Here is a 13,902-nt window from a genome sequence, read left to right as displayed (position 1 = left end):
GGGGGAATGAAAATATCATAATTAGGGGCTGTAGTGCATGCTGTGCACCGCAATAATGTAGAAAATACAAACGCTTTTCTTAAATAGTTGAATTCAAAACTTAACACGCAATTTGATTCAAAAACATGATTAAAATGTAGACAATGTTACCATATGTGTAGTCTCCAAGAACATAAGGCATAAAAGTCCACTGAATTATTGAAAACAGACAAAGCAGTGTGTGTGCATTTAATGCCTCACAACAAGAACAAAGAAAGAAAAACATATTGTTAGGTATATCAGCTACACTTGCATTCACATCTAAGTCATTTGTTAATAAAGTCCAGTTTTTATTTATTATTTATGGTCTGAGAGTAGTGGTTGTAGTATTGTAGAAAGCCAATATTAATAATCTAATATGATGAAAATCTGCTTGTCTGGAATTAAATAGTTAATTAAGTAATTAATAAATGATTAATCATCCAATTAATTGTTTAATTGATGAATTATTGACAATGATGTTAATAATAATAAAACCATTTTATTTAAAGGGGGCTTTTCAAAAACTCAGATGCTCTACAGATTTAAATAAAATTGCAAATATAACTTTAAAAATAAATGTTTTTTTTTAATGAATTAATTTATTACCAATAATACCTATACTATTTTATTTTAGGGTGCTTTTAAAAAACTCAAAGACGTTTTACAGAAAAAAACCCAAAACAAAACGTATATGAAATAGCGATCAATAACAGTAAAAAAAAAAATACTTAAAAAAATAATAAATTAATTATAATATTAATAATAATACATTTTATTTATAGAATTATTTTTAAAAACTCAAAGACGCTTCACTGGGTAAAAACAAATACGAGTGTGTGAAATATTTATTGTAAAAGTAAAAAAATTAAAAATAATCAATTAATTAAAAAAATAAATTATGATCGAATGACATTAACAATAATAATGCTTAAAGAGCATTTTATAAAAATGGTGTAGATTACAGAATATAAAAGTTAAAAAAAATAATTACTAAACATATTGAAAAAAACATGTTTAAATAAATGAATAATAATAATAATAATACAGTCACGCACATACACTCACAAAAATAACTTCATAAAAAGTGGAGGTAAAACTTTTCTTTTGTCGTTCAGACAAGATATGGCGCTACCATGTGGCAGCTAACGGTATCGCACTTCATTATGCCAGCTATCTTTTGTTTTTACAGTATAATTTATTTAGCACAGATTGTGCAAACATGTAGACATGCAATCATATAAACGTATATAGAAGGGAAGACACACTGAAGATGTTTGTTTGTTTCTATTTCAAACAATCCCAGCAGGCACAAGTCATTAAAACGAGGTTGAGAACTTGTCAAAGTAAGGTCCTGACGTCGAACCACTCCAACCCAACGTTGGAACAACATGCTTTTTGGCGACGTTTAATCAATGTTGGGTTCTGACTTTGATTTGACCTTTGATATTTTGGTCATTTTACAACCAATATTTTACAATACAAATACAACATTGAAACAACATTCTTTCAGACAACGTTTATTCAATGTCAGGTTGTGACCTTGATTTGACCGTTGATATTTGGTGATTTCCAAGACAACAACGTTGATCCAACGTTAGACATCAACGTTGTCTCAGTTTGCAAATACAACTATTTTGCCACCTTGTTTCAAAGTCACTTTTAAAGGACGTGTATTGTTCAACGTTGTTTCAATGTTTTGTGCCTGCTGGGATATAATTATGTCAGTTATTTACCAAAAGTCTCCAAAAACACCGGGAAAAAGTTGTTAGATTTGTTCCTAAAGTCACCGAGATTATTTGGAAAGCCGGCAAGTTGGCAACACTCCATTCATTGTCGTGTCACAGTTGTGAATTATATTTATATAGTGCTTTTCTCTAGTGACTCAAAGCCCTTTTACATAGTGAAACCCAATATATAAGTTACATTTAAAGCAGTGTGGGTGGCACTGGGAGCAGGTGGGTAAAGTGTCTTGCCCAAGGACACAACGGCAGTGACTAGGATGGCGGAAGCGGGGATCGAACCTGGAACCCTCAAGTTGCTGGCACGGCCGCTCTACCAACCGAGCTATACCGCCCCTGCTTACATCTTGTTTGTACCACTTCAACTCTTTTGTTTTAAACATGGAGTATTCTCATAACATAAACAACTACTGAGTTTTATTTTGGAATCTGGTTGGCAATAGAACAGATCAGACCTGGGCAAAATAGGGCCCGTGGGCCACATGCGGCCTATTAAGATTTTCAATCCGGCCCGCAGGACGTTCTACATCATTTTTTTAGACCTTTAACATGAAAAGTGTATTTGCCATTATGATGTGCAGTGATGTTTTTAAATGACCAAAGTCTTGAACTAAAGAAAGTATTTAAATGATTGAAATCTGCACTTTTGAGTGTTCTAGGAGTTATTAGGGTAATCTAGGTCACAGCAGCTCAGACCAGGAACAAAGCAGAGTGGGCGGAGCTTGTTTTCAGAGCAGCCAGCCCCAAACACATGTGTCAGGAACAGATGCAGAAGCACATTTTTACTACAAATTTCTGCATAAAAGTGATAATATATCATATTGTAGGTGTTTATTACCCTTTGTATTCATATTTTGCTGTTTGTTACATTTTTGTTGTGTTTTGCTTGATTGTAAAAGATACACAACTATGGAGGAGCTGGTCTGAGTAGTAAAAGATGTTCATATCTTGTTAATATTCAGTGTTTTATTATACATAGTTAAAGGCCTACTGAAAGCCACTACTACCGACCACGCAGTCTGATAGTTCATATATCAATGATGAAATCTTAACCTTGCAACACATGCCAATACGGCCGGGTTAACTTATAAAGTGCAATTTTACATTTCCCGCTAAACTTCCGGTTGGAAACGTCTATGTATGATGCGTATGCGCGTGACGTCACGACGGCAACGGAAGTATTCGTACCCAATGTGTCACCATACAAATGTTCTTTGTTTTCATCGAACAATTCCACAGTATTCTGGACATCTGTGTTGGTGAATCTTTTGCAATTTGTTTAATGAACAATGGAAACTGCAAAGAAGAAAGTTGTAGGTGGGATCGGTGTATTAGCGGCTGGCTGTAGCAACACAACAAGGAGTACTTACTTGGATAGCAGACGCGCTAGCCGATGCTAGCCGCCAACCACATCTGTGATCGGGTGAAGTCTTTCGTCGCGCCGTCGATCGCTGGAACGCAGGTGAGCACGGGTGTTGATTAGCAGATGAGGGCTGGCTGGCGTAGGTGGAGCGCTAATGTTTTTATCATAGCTCTGTGAGGTCCAGTTGCTAAGTTGCTAAGTTAGCTTCAGCGTCGTTAGCAACAGCATTGTTAAGCTTTGCCAGGCTGGGAATTATTAACCGTGTAGTTACATGTACATGGTTTAATAGTATTGTTGATCTTCTGTCTATCCTTCCAGTCAGGGATTTATTTATTTTGTTTCTATCTGCATTTGAGCCAGATGCTATCACGTTAGCTCAGTAGTTAAAGAGCTTCGCCGATGTATTGTCTTGGAGATAAAAGTCACTGTGAATGTCCATTTCGCGTTCTCGACTCTCATTTTCAAGAGGATATAGTATCCGAGGTGGTTTAAAATACAAATCCGTGATCCACAATAGAAAAAGGAGAGTGTGTGGAATCCAATGAGACCTTGTACCTAAGGATCTTGAAAATCCGGGGTAGAAGGTGTAAATCTCGCGCCAGGCCGTACCCATATCCGCAGCAGGTCTCCAAGGTGAACAGCCTCTGGCATGTTACACCCTGCACTGCCTCTCTAGTTCTTCACTCTAACGTTCCTCATCCACAAAACTTTCATCCTCGCTCAAATTAATGGGGTAATCGTCGCTTTCTCGGTCCGAATCTCTCGCGCTCCATTGTAAACAACGGGGAATTGTGAGGAATCCTACCTCCTGTGACGTCACGCTACTTCCGGTATAGGCAAGGCTTTTTTTTAATCAGCGACCAAAAGTTGCGAACTTTATCGTCGTTGTTCTATACTAAATCCTTTCAGCAAAAATATGGCAATATCGCGAAATGATCAAGTATGACACATAGAATGGATCTGCTATCCACGTTTAAATAAATAAAAAATGCATTTCAGTAGGCCTTTAATATTGTAAATCCTACTTTCTTTATTTTCATGTACATTTTGGGCGTCCCATTCAGTAAAAAACTGTAACATTCCATTCTGTTGTTTTTTTTAGGTGGTCTGTCATAACTTTTTTAGAACTCTATGGGACATTGTGACTTTTGGTATTAGTGTTCCTGGGGAATAAAAGGGAGCCAAACACACATTCTGTACAGCAGATTTTTAAGTATATTTATACACACATTGGCCCCCCCAGACACATTTTTCTCTCAATGTGGCCCCCGAGTCAAAATATTTGCACAGCTCTAGAACATATAGCAATTGCTTGACTGGCAGCATCAAGGGCCAATGAAATGTGAGGTGGCACACAGGGGGGGCCAACTAAATCCCAGGGGATTGTCACGGTAGCTCCGCCACTGGTTAAGAGGACATTTAGAATAAATAGGACAAGCGGTAGAAAAATGGATGGATGGATTACCATGCTAATACAGGCCATATTGCATTTTCATGAATAAATTAAAATAATAAATTTAAATGAAGTAAATATTCAAAATGTGTCAAATATAATGTAAAATATTGATGATTTGTTTGACTGAATATATTTTTGAGGTAGTTTATTCTCACCTAAACAAGAAAAATAAGTGTAATGCAGGTTTTGACCACCTGCCGCCCTTGACCGTAGCCTGTAAAACCTTCTTTAATTTTAATTTAGTGCACGGATTTATTTGTATTATTATCTTGCAAACCCATGCTTGATTGTAAAAGATGCACAACTATGGAAGAGCTGGTCTGAGAAGTAAAAGATGTTCATATATTGTTAATATTCAGTGTTTTATTGTTCATAGTTAATATTGTAAATCCCACTTTCTTTATTTTCATGTACATTTTGGGTGTCCCATTCAGTAAAAAATTGTAAAATTCCATTATTTTATTTTTTGAGGTGGTCTGTCATAACGTTTTTAGAACTTTAACATTGTGGCTTTTGGTGTTACTAACACCAAAAGTCACAATGTTAAACACTAACAGTTACTGTTAGTGTTCCTGGGGGGGGAGCCAAATGAACATACTGTACAGCAGATGTTTACAGTATATATCATATATCATTTTACCAATTGCTTGACTGGCAGCATCAAGGGCCAATGAAATGTGAGGTGGCACACAGGGGGGGCCAATTAAATTCCAGGGGATTGTCATGGTAGCTCCGCCACTGGTTAAGAGGACATTTAGAATAAATAGGACAAGCAGTAGAAAAATGGATGGATGGAGTACCATACTAAAACAGGCCATAAGAGTGAATAAATGAAAAGAACACATTTAAATTAAGTAAATATTCAAAATGTGTCATATATTTTTGAGGTTTATCCTCACCTAAACAAGAAAAAAGAAGTGTAATGCAGGTTTTGACCACACAGGGACGCTGTTGCTTTAAAAAAAAAACCTTGACTGCAGCCTGTATAAATAAATAAATGTATAAACCTTCTTTCATTTTAATTTAGTGCACGGATTTATTTATTTATTTTAATTTAGTGCACGGATTTATTTGTATTATTATCTTGCAAGCCCATGCTTGATTGTGCGTAATCCACGTTATTTATGAGATGTTGCTGTATTTTCAAACATCCCGTTCAAAAGACACGTTGAGGGAACGAATAAATAAAGGGGTCTTTTTTTTTTTTCCTGATCCACGGAGATGTTTTGGTGTGAAAGCAAAAAAAAAAAAAAAAAAAAAGTGTAGGGAGGAAAGAGCAGGAAGTCGTCAGCTCCGATCATTGGCTGCCTGACGCGCGCGCACTCCCTCATAAACCCGCTGCCGTGCGCGCACCGTGGCAGATAATCACGGCCACCGTGCGGGGAACACGCCTCTCTTTTCCACTCGGGGATGCTTCTTTTTTAGACCTTTTTACGAGCAGAAGATGACGGGAGTTTTCGACAACCTCAGCGCTGACATGCACTCCGCCCAGATGACGTCCAGCAGCTACCACGGCCTGCACAAGTCGCAGGAGTCCACCCAGATGACGTCCAGCAGCTACCACGGCCTGCACAAGTCGCAGGAGTCCACCCAGATGACGTCCAGCAGCTACCACGGCCTGCACAAGTCGCAGGAGTCCCCCACCTTGCCGGTGTCCACGGCCACGGACAGCAGCTACTACAACAGCCCGCAGCCCGGACACGCATGCGCGGGATCGCCCTTCGGCCCGCTGGGCTCCTTCCAGTACCACGTTGGCGCCCTGCAGTACCAGCCCAAATCTTACGACGTGCAGGCGGGCTTTGACGCGTCTTACGCGGGCTACGGCTCGTATGGACCCAACTCCTCACCCGCCCCCACTGAGACAGGTAATGGACTGAAAAGTCAAAGTATGCTCATATAAAATAGTAAAATGACATATAGTTGGCATCTGTGTGTCACAGGTGACAAAGAGGATGAAAAAATGTTAAAAATGTAAGGGGAAAAAAAGAGAAAAAATGAGTAGGGTAATGACTAAATCCTAAAATTATGAAACCAATAACTATAAATAATACATGGTGTCACTTATAACGCAAAGCTGACACTAAACAAAATATGTTTGTAGCTTTTTTTTTTTTTTTACAAAAAAAATAAATAATAATTAGACTTTTCAAATGTTGTGTCTTTTTTGCTATTGTTCCACATTTTTATTGTTTGTTTTTTTTGACAACACACACACACACACAAAAACAATTTATGAGTTTCTAGTTTTGGGTTACATTTTGTAGTTATTTTTTATGCAAACCATTTTTGGGGGGTTGTAAGGGTATTATTTTAACTAAATTTCTGGGTTTTCATAACGATACAATTTTAATACTAATAACTATAAATAATACATGTTGTCACTTATAACGCAAAGCTGACACTAAACAAAATATGTTTGTAGCATTTTTTTTATTTTTTTTTACCAAAAAATAAACAATAAAAAGGGAAATGTCTACCACATAATTAGACTTTTCAACAACACACACTAAAAAAATGCAATTTATGAGTTTCTAGTTTTGGGTTACATTTTGGAGTTATTTTTTTATGCAATCCATTTTTGGGAGTTATAAGGGTATTATTTTAACTACATTTCTGGGTTTTCAAAACGATAATATTTTAATACTAATAACTATAAATAATACATGTTGTCACTTATAACGCAAAGCTGACACTAAACAAAATATGTTTGTAGCTTTTTTTTTTTTTTTTACAAAAAAAAAGTAATAATAATTAGACTTTTCAAATGTTGTGTCAAATTTCAGCTTTTTTCTCATTACATTAGGTCTTTTTTGCTCTTGTTCCACATTTGATTGTTGTTGTTGTTTTCGACAACACACTACAAAAAAAAGCAATTTATGAGTTTCTTGTTTTGGGTTAAATTTTGGAGTTATTTTTTATGCAATCCATTTTTGGGAGTTATAAGGGTATTATTTTAACTACATTTCTGGGTTTTCAAAACGATAATATTTTTATACTAATAACTATAAATAATACATGTCGTCACTTATAACGCAAAGCTGACACTAAAAAAAATATGTTTGTAGCTTTTTTTGTTTTTTTACAAAAAAAAATAATAATAATTAGGCTTTTCAAATGTTGTGTCAAATTTCAGCTTTTTTCTCATTACATTAGGTCTTTTTTGCTCTTGTTCCACATTTTATTGTTGTTGTTTTTTCGACAACACACTACAAAAAAAAGCAATTTATGAGTTTCTAGTTTTGGGTTAAATTTTGGAGTTATTTTTTATGCAATCCATTTTTGGGAGTTATAAGGGTATTATTTTAACTAAATTTCTGGGTTTTCAAAACGATAATATTTTAATACTAATAACTATAAATAATACATGTCGTCACTTATAACGCAAAGCTGACACTAAAAAAAAATATGTTTGTAGCTTTTTTTTTTTTTTTTTTTACAAAAAAAAAAAATATAATAATTAGACTTTTCAAATGTTGTGTCAAATTTCAGCTTTTTTCTCATTACATTAGGTCTTTTTTGCTCTTGTTCCACATTTTATTGTTGTTGTTTTTTCGACAACACACTACAAAAAAAAGCAATTTATGAGTTTCTAGTTTTGGGTTAAATTTTGGAGTTATTTTTTATGCAATCCATTTTTGGGGGGTTATAAGGGTATTATTTTAACTAAATTTCTTCATTTTCAAAACGATAATATTTTAATACTAATAACTATAAATAATACATGTTGTCACTTATAACGCAAAGCTGACACTAAACAAAAAGTTTGTAGCATTTTTTTTTTTTTTTTTGACCAAAAAATAAAAAATAAAAAGGGAAATGTCTACCACATAATTAGACTTTTCAACAACACACACTAAAAAAATGCAACGTATGAGTTTCTAGTTTTGGGTTAAATTTTGGAGTTATTTTTTATGCAATCCATTTTTGGGGGGTTATAAGGGTATTATTTGAACTCAATTACTGGGTTTTCAAAACGATAAGATTTTAATACCAATAACTATAAATAACACATGTTGTCAGTTATAACGCAAGGCTGACAATAAACAAAATATGTTTGTAGCATTTTTTATTTTTTTTAACAAAAAATTAAAAAATAATGTTACCACATAATTAGACTTTTCAAATTTTGTGTCTAATTTTTTTCAGCTTTTTTCTCATTACACTAGGTCTTTTTTGCTCTTGTTCCTTATTTTTATTGTTGGGACAACACACACTAAAAAATGCAATTTATAAGTTGCTAGTGTTAGCTTAAATTTTGGAGTTATTTTTTATGGAGAGCAATCCATTTTTGGGGGGTTATAAGGGTATTAAAATGTAAGGAAAAAAGAGCAAAAAGACGTAAGGTAGCCTAAAATGTTGATACCAATAACTATAAATGACACATTTTGTCACTTGTAACGCAAAGCATAAACTAAACATAACTAAACAATAATAAACATAACTAAACAAAATATGTTTGTAGCTTTTTTTTTTCTTCTACAAAAAAAAAAAAAGAGGAAAATGTCCCCCACATAATTAGACTTTTCAACAACACACACTAAAAAAATGCAATTTATGAGTTTCTAGTGTTGGGTTACATTTTGGAGGTATTTTTAATGAAGAGCAATCCATTTTTGGGGGGTTATAAGGGTATTATTTTAACTCAATTTCTGGGTTTTCAAAATGATAAGATTTTAATACCAATAACTATAAATAACACATGTTGTCACTTATAACGCAAGGCTGACAATAAACTAAATATGTTTGTAGCATTTTTTATTTTTTTTTACCCAAAAAAAAGGGAAATGTCTACCACATAATTAGACTTTTCAAATGTGTCAATTTTTTTTCTGCTTTTTTCTCATTACATTAGGTCTTTTTTGCTCTTGTTCCACATTTTTATTGTTGGGGTTTTTTTTCGACAACACACACACAAAAAAATGCAATTTATGAGTTTCTAGTGTTGGGTTAAATTTTTGAGTTATTTTTTATGAAGAGCAATCCAATTTATTGGGATAGAAGGGTATTATTTTAACTTAATTTTTGGGTTTTCAAAACGACAAGATTTTAATACCAATAACTATAAACAACACATGTTGTCACTTATAATGCAAACAAAATATGTTTGTAGCATTTTTTTTTTTAACCAAAAAAAAAAAGAGGAAAATATCCCCCTCATAATTAGACTTTTCAAATGTTGTGTCAAATTTTTTTCAGGATTTTTCTCATTACATTAGGTATTTTTTGCCCTTGTTCCACATTTGTATTGTTAGGGTTTTGTTCGACAACACACACTAAAAAATTGCAATTTATGAGTTTATAGTGTTGGGTTAAATTTTGAAGGTATTTTTTTATGAGAAGCAATCCATTTTGGGGGGGTTATAAGGGTATTATTTTAACTCAAATTCTGGGTTTTCTAAATTATAAGCAATTTTTGGGTTGTTTTTCGAGTAAGGTAAAAGGCTTTTTTTTTTTCTTGAAGGTTATTTTATTATGGATTCATCTCATTAACATTATTTACAATCCCCCAACATTGAGTTATCATAACTCAACTTTTGGGTTGAATAATTCATCCCGATAGTTTGGTGGGGAATAACCCAGCATTAAGTTATCATAACTCAACTTTTGGGTTAAATAATTCAACGCAAAAGTCGGGTTGAAAAAAATGAACCCAAAATGTTGAGTTAAAATAATAATAATAATTCATTATTATTATCATTATTATTTTAACTCAACATTTTGGATTCATTTTTTTGAATGTTGAGTTAAAATAATAGTAATAATAATAATGAATTATTATATAATAGTAATTATATAGTAATAAAATTACATTCAAGAAAAAAAAAAAATCCTTTTACCTTACTCGTTGAAAACCAACCCAAAAATGGCTCATAATTTAGAAAACCCAGAAATTGAGTTAAAATAATACCCTTATAATCCCCCCCAAAATGGATTGCTCTTCATAAAAAATTACTCCAAAATTTAACCCAAAACTAGAAACTCATAAATTGCATTTTTTTTGGTTAAAATATCAAAGTGCTACAAAGTATAAAAAAGGTAAAAATAAATAAAAATAGAAAGTTAAAATGTTAGTTATCAAATATGGGTTTTGTCCTTTTCTGACCCAGCAGTTGGGTTATTTTTTAACCCAGCATTTTTTAGTGTGCATGTCGCCGCACTTTCGACACTTTCTGCTCTAAATGGTCTTTGTCCAAATGGTGCGTAAAAGTAAAAATATGTGTCGCCCCTCCAGAGAAAGAAGAGAGCGAGCCAGAAATCCGGATGGTGAACGGAAAACCAAAGAAAGTCCGAAAACCTCGAACTATTTATTCCAGCTTCCAACTGGCGGCGCTGCAGAGAAGGTTCCAGAAGACGCAGTACTTGGCGCTGCCGGAGCGCGCCGAGCTGGCGGCCTCGCTGGGCCTGACGCAGACGCAGGTGAGCTTGACATGCGCGCTCCGACCCTCCGTGGGCGCGTCCTAACGTCTCCATCACTCCACAGGTGAAGATCTGGTTCCAAAACCGGCGCTCCAAGTTCAAGAAGCTGTGGAAGAACGGAGAAATCCCGGCGGATCAACACGTGCCCGCGAGCGAATCCCCGCCGTGCGCGTCCCCGCCGAGCGCCTGGGACTTTCCACAGACTTCAGGCATGAGCACCGACAGCCCCCCCATCCTCAGCGCGCCTTCCTCCTCCTCCTCCTCATCCTCCTCTTCCTCCTCCTCCTCATTTCTGGCCAACTACTCCTGGTACTCCAACACGAACTCCCAGCACCTGCAGCCGCTGCTCCACCACAACCCCGTCATCAGCGCCGGCACGATATTCTGAAGTCAAACTCCTCATTTTTTGTTGTTTTGTTGTCGTGCCCTTCTTTTTACGAGCGGAAGCCAAAACATGGACCTGGCGCACATACATAGATCCACAGTCTCAACACTTATTTTTCTATTTATTTATTTCGTTTCTGTTCAGGAACAAATGAACGAATTAACCACTTTTATTATAGTAATAATAATAATTATAATAATAATTATTATTATTATTTATTATCATTATTATTACAACCGGACTTGACTTTTTCCCTGCAAAAAAAAGAAGCCCATCCTTGCCCGTCATGATGTAGCTCAAGTCAACGTATGGTGCCTTTTTCGACATGACCTCATCATTTTTGTAATTGTGTGATGAATATTCAAACAGACGTTTCCTCCATCTCCATAATTTTTTAGAGCGGAAGCCAAAACATGGACCTGGCGCACATATAAAGAAAACACAGTCTCAACACTTATTTTTGTATTTATTTATTTTGTTTATGTCCAGGAACAAATGAACAAATGAACCACTTTTATTATAGTAATAATAATAATAATTATAATAATAATAATAATGATTTTTATTATTATTGTTATTATTATTATTACAGCCGGACTTGACTTTTCCCTGCAAAAAAAAAAAAAAAAGAAGCCCATCCTTGCCCGTCATGATGCAGCTCAAGTCAACGTAGGTGCTTTTTTCCTACATGACCTCCTCATTTTTGTATTTTTTTTTGTGATGAATACAAACAGACGTTTCCTTCATCTCCATAAATTTTTACGAGTGGAAGCCAAAACATGGACCTTGCGCACATATAAAAAAAACACACAGTCTCAACACTTATTTTTGTATTTATTTATTTTGTTTATGTCCAGGAACAAATGAACTACTTTTATTATAGTAATAATAATAATAATTATAATAATAATTATTATTATTATTGATATTATTATTATTATTATTATTACAGCCGGACTTGACTTTTTCCCCGCAAAAAAAAAAAAAGAAGCCCATCATTGCCCGTCATGATGTAGCTAAGTCAACGTACGGTGCCTTTTTTCTACACGACCTCATCATTTTGTTATTGTGGGATGAATATTCAAACAGACGTTTTTTCCATCTCCATAAATTTTTACGAGCGGAAGCCAAAACATGGACCTGGCGCATATACAATAGATCCACAGTCTCAACACTTATTTTTGTATTTATTTATTTTGTTTCTGTCCAGGAACAAATGAACGAATAACCCACTTGTATTATAGTAATAATAATAATATGTATGATGATAATAATAATAATAATAATTATTATTATTATTATTATAATTATTATTACAGCCGGACTTGACTTTTTCCCTGCAAAAAAAAAAGAAGCCCATCCTTGCCCGTCATGATGTAGCTTAAGTCAAAGTACGATGCCTTTTTTTCTACATGACCTCATCATTTTGTTATTGTGTGATGAATATTCAAACAGTTTCCTCCATCTCCATACATTTTTACGAGCGGAAGCCAAAACATGGACCTGGCGCACATACAGTATATAGATCCACAGTCTCAACACTTATTTTTGTATGTATTTATTTTGTTTATGTCCAGGAACAAATGAACGAATGAACCACTTTTATTATAGTAATAATAAAAATAATAATAATAATAATAGTAATTATTATTATTATTACAGCCGGACTTGACTTTTTCCCTGCAAAAAAAAAGCCCATCCTTGCCCGTCAAGTCAACGTATGGTGCCTTTTTCCTACATGACCTCATCATTTCTGTAATTGTGTGATGAATATTCAAACAGACGTTTCCTGCATCTCCATAAATTCTGCACGTCTGTAAATATGATTATTTTATAAATGCATTATTTTGGGTGTTTTTTTTTTTTAAAGCTATTGGTTGCAAAAAAAAATCATTTACCAAAGCTACTGATTGTTTTGCATCTGATTTATTTGTACCATGTGTTTGTGTCCTATTTATTTTTTTTTACCTGTGCTCGATATGGTTATTTAAATAAAAAAATGTTTCATCTGAACACTCACTTTCTTTATTTACAGTATATACATTATTTATTATGTTATATTTTTCCCACAGTGCTGCTTGCAACTGTCACATTGGCAATGAAAAAAAGACACAAATGTTAAAATTGTAGAGGAAAGCCACACTTGTGGATGATCCAATATGAAGTTAGACAAATTCAAAGATTTCACTGATTCAAGGATTATTTTTTAAGGGACTAAACGTGGTTTAACCATGGGCAATAATATTTTATTATTTAATACATTTAAGAAATGTACACAAAATAAAAAAAACAATGGGTAAAAACGGGAGTTCATTTTGAATGAAGAACCTGGAACTATAAACTATAAACATCTAGAAAAGGCCATCTATGTTTTTTGGGTTGTTTCTGCATCACAGAATAACAATTGTATATATATTTTTTAATAAATATGAGTAGATCACATTAAAAAATATAATAATATGTTCACGCATCATAAATGTCAGTTTTTGAATGACACTGTCAAATAGGGTTAATCATTTTG

General features: G+C 34.1%; 1 protein-coding gene across 1 annotated transcript; it reads left to right on the top strand.

Annotated features, from left to right (window-relative positions):
* Positions 1-5,965: 5,965 nt before the first annotated feature.
* Positions 5,966-13,359, top strand: dlx2a (distal-less homeobox 2a). The gene is made up of 3 exons (XM_062070677.1): positions 5,966-6,444; positions 10,812-10,996; positions 11,061-13,359. The coding sequence occupies exons 1-3, from the start codon at positions 6,024-6,026 to the stop codon at positions 11,382-11,384; spliced, it is 930 nt and encodes a 309-aa protein (XP_061926661.1). The 5' UTR covers positions 5,966-6,023; the 3' UTR covers positions 11,385-13,359.
* Positions 13,360-13,902: the final 543 nt, after the last annotated feature.

Source organism: Entelurus aequoreus, linkage group LG14 (genome assembly GCF_033978785.1).
Source record: "Entelurus aequoreus isolate RoL-2023_Sb linkage group LG14, RoL_Eaeq_v1.1, whole genome shotgun sequence".
Taxonomy (NCBI): domain Eukaryota; kingdom Metazoa; phylum Chordata; class Actinopteri; order Syngnathiformes; family Syngnathidae; genus Entelurus; species Entelurus aequoreus.
Note: the sequence above shows the minus strand (reverse complement) of the source record. Positions and strands in the feature narration are given on the sequence as shown.

Coding starts and splice junctions, on each gene's coding strand:
- dlx2a (XM_062070677.1), top strand. CDS start 6,024: ATGACGGGAGTTTTCGACAACCTCAGCGCTGACATGCACTCCGCCCAG. Junction 6,445..10,811: donor ACCCGCCCCCACTGAGACAG/GTAATGGACTGA, acceptor TCGCCCCTCCAG/AGAAAGAAGAGAGCGAGCCA. Junction 10,997..11,060: donor TGGGCCTGACGCAGACGCAG/GTGAGCTTGACA, acceptor ATCACTCCACAG/GTGAAGATCTGGTTCCAAAA.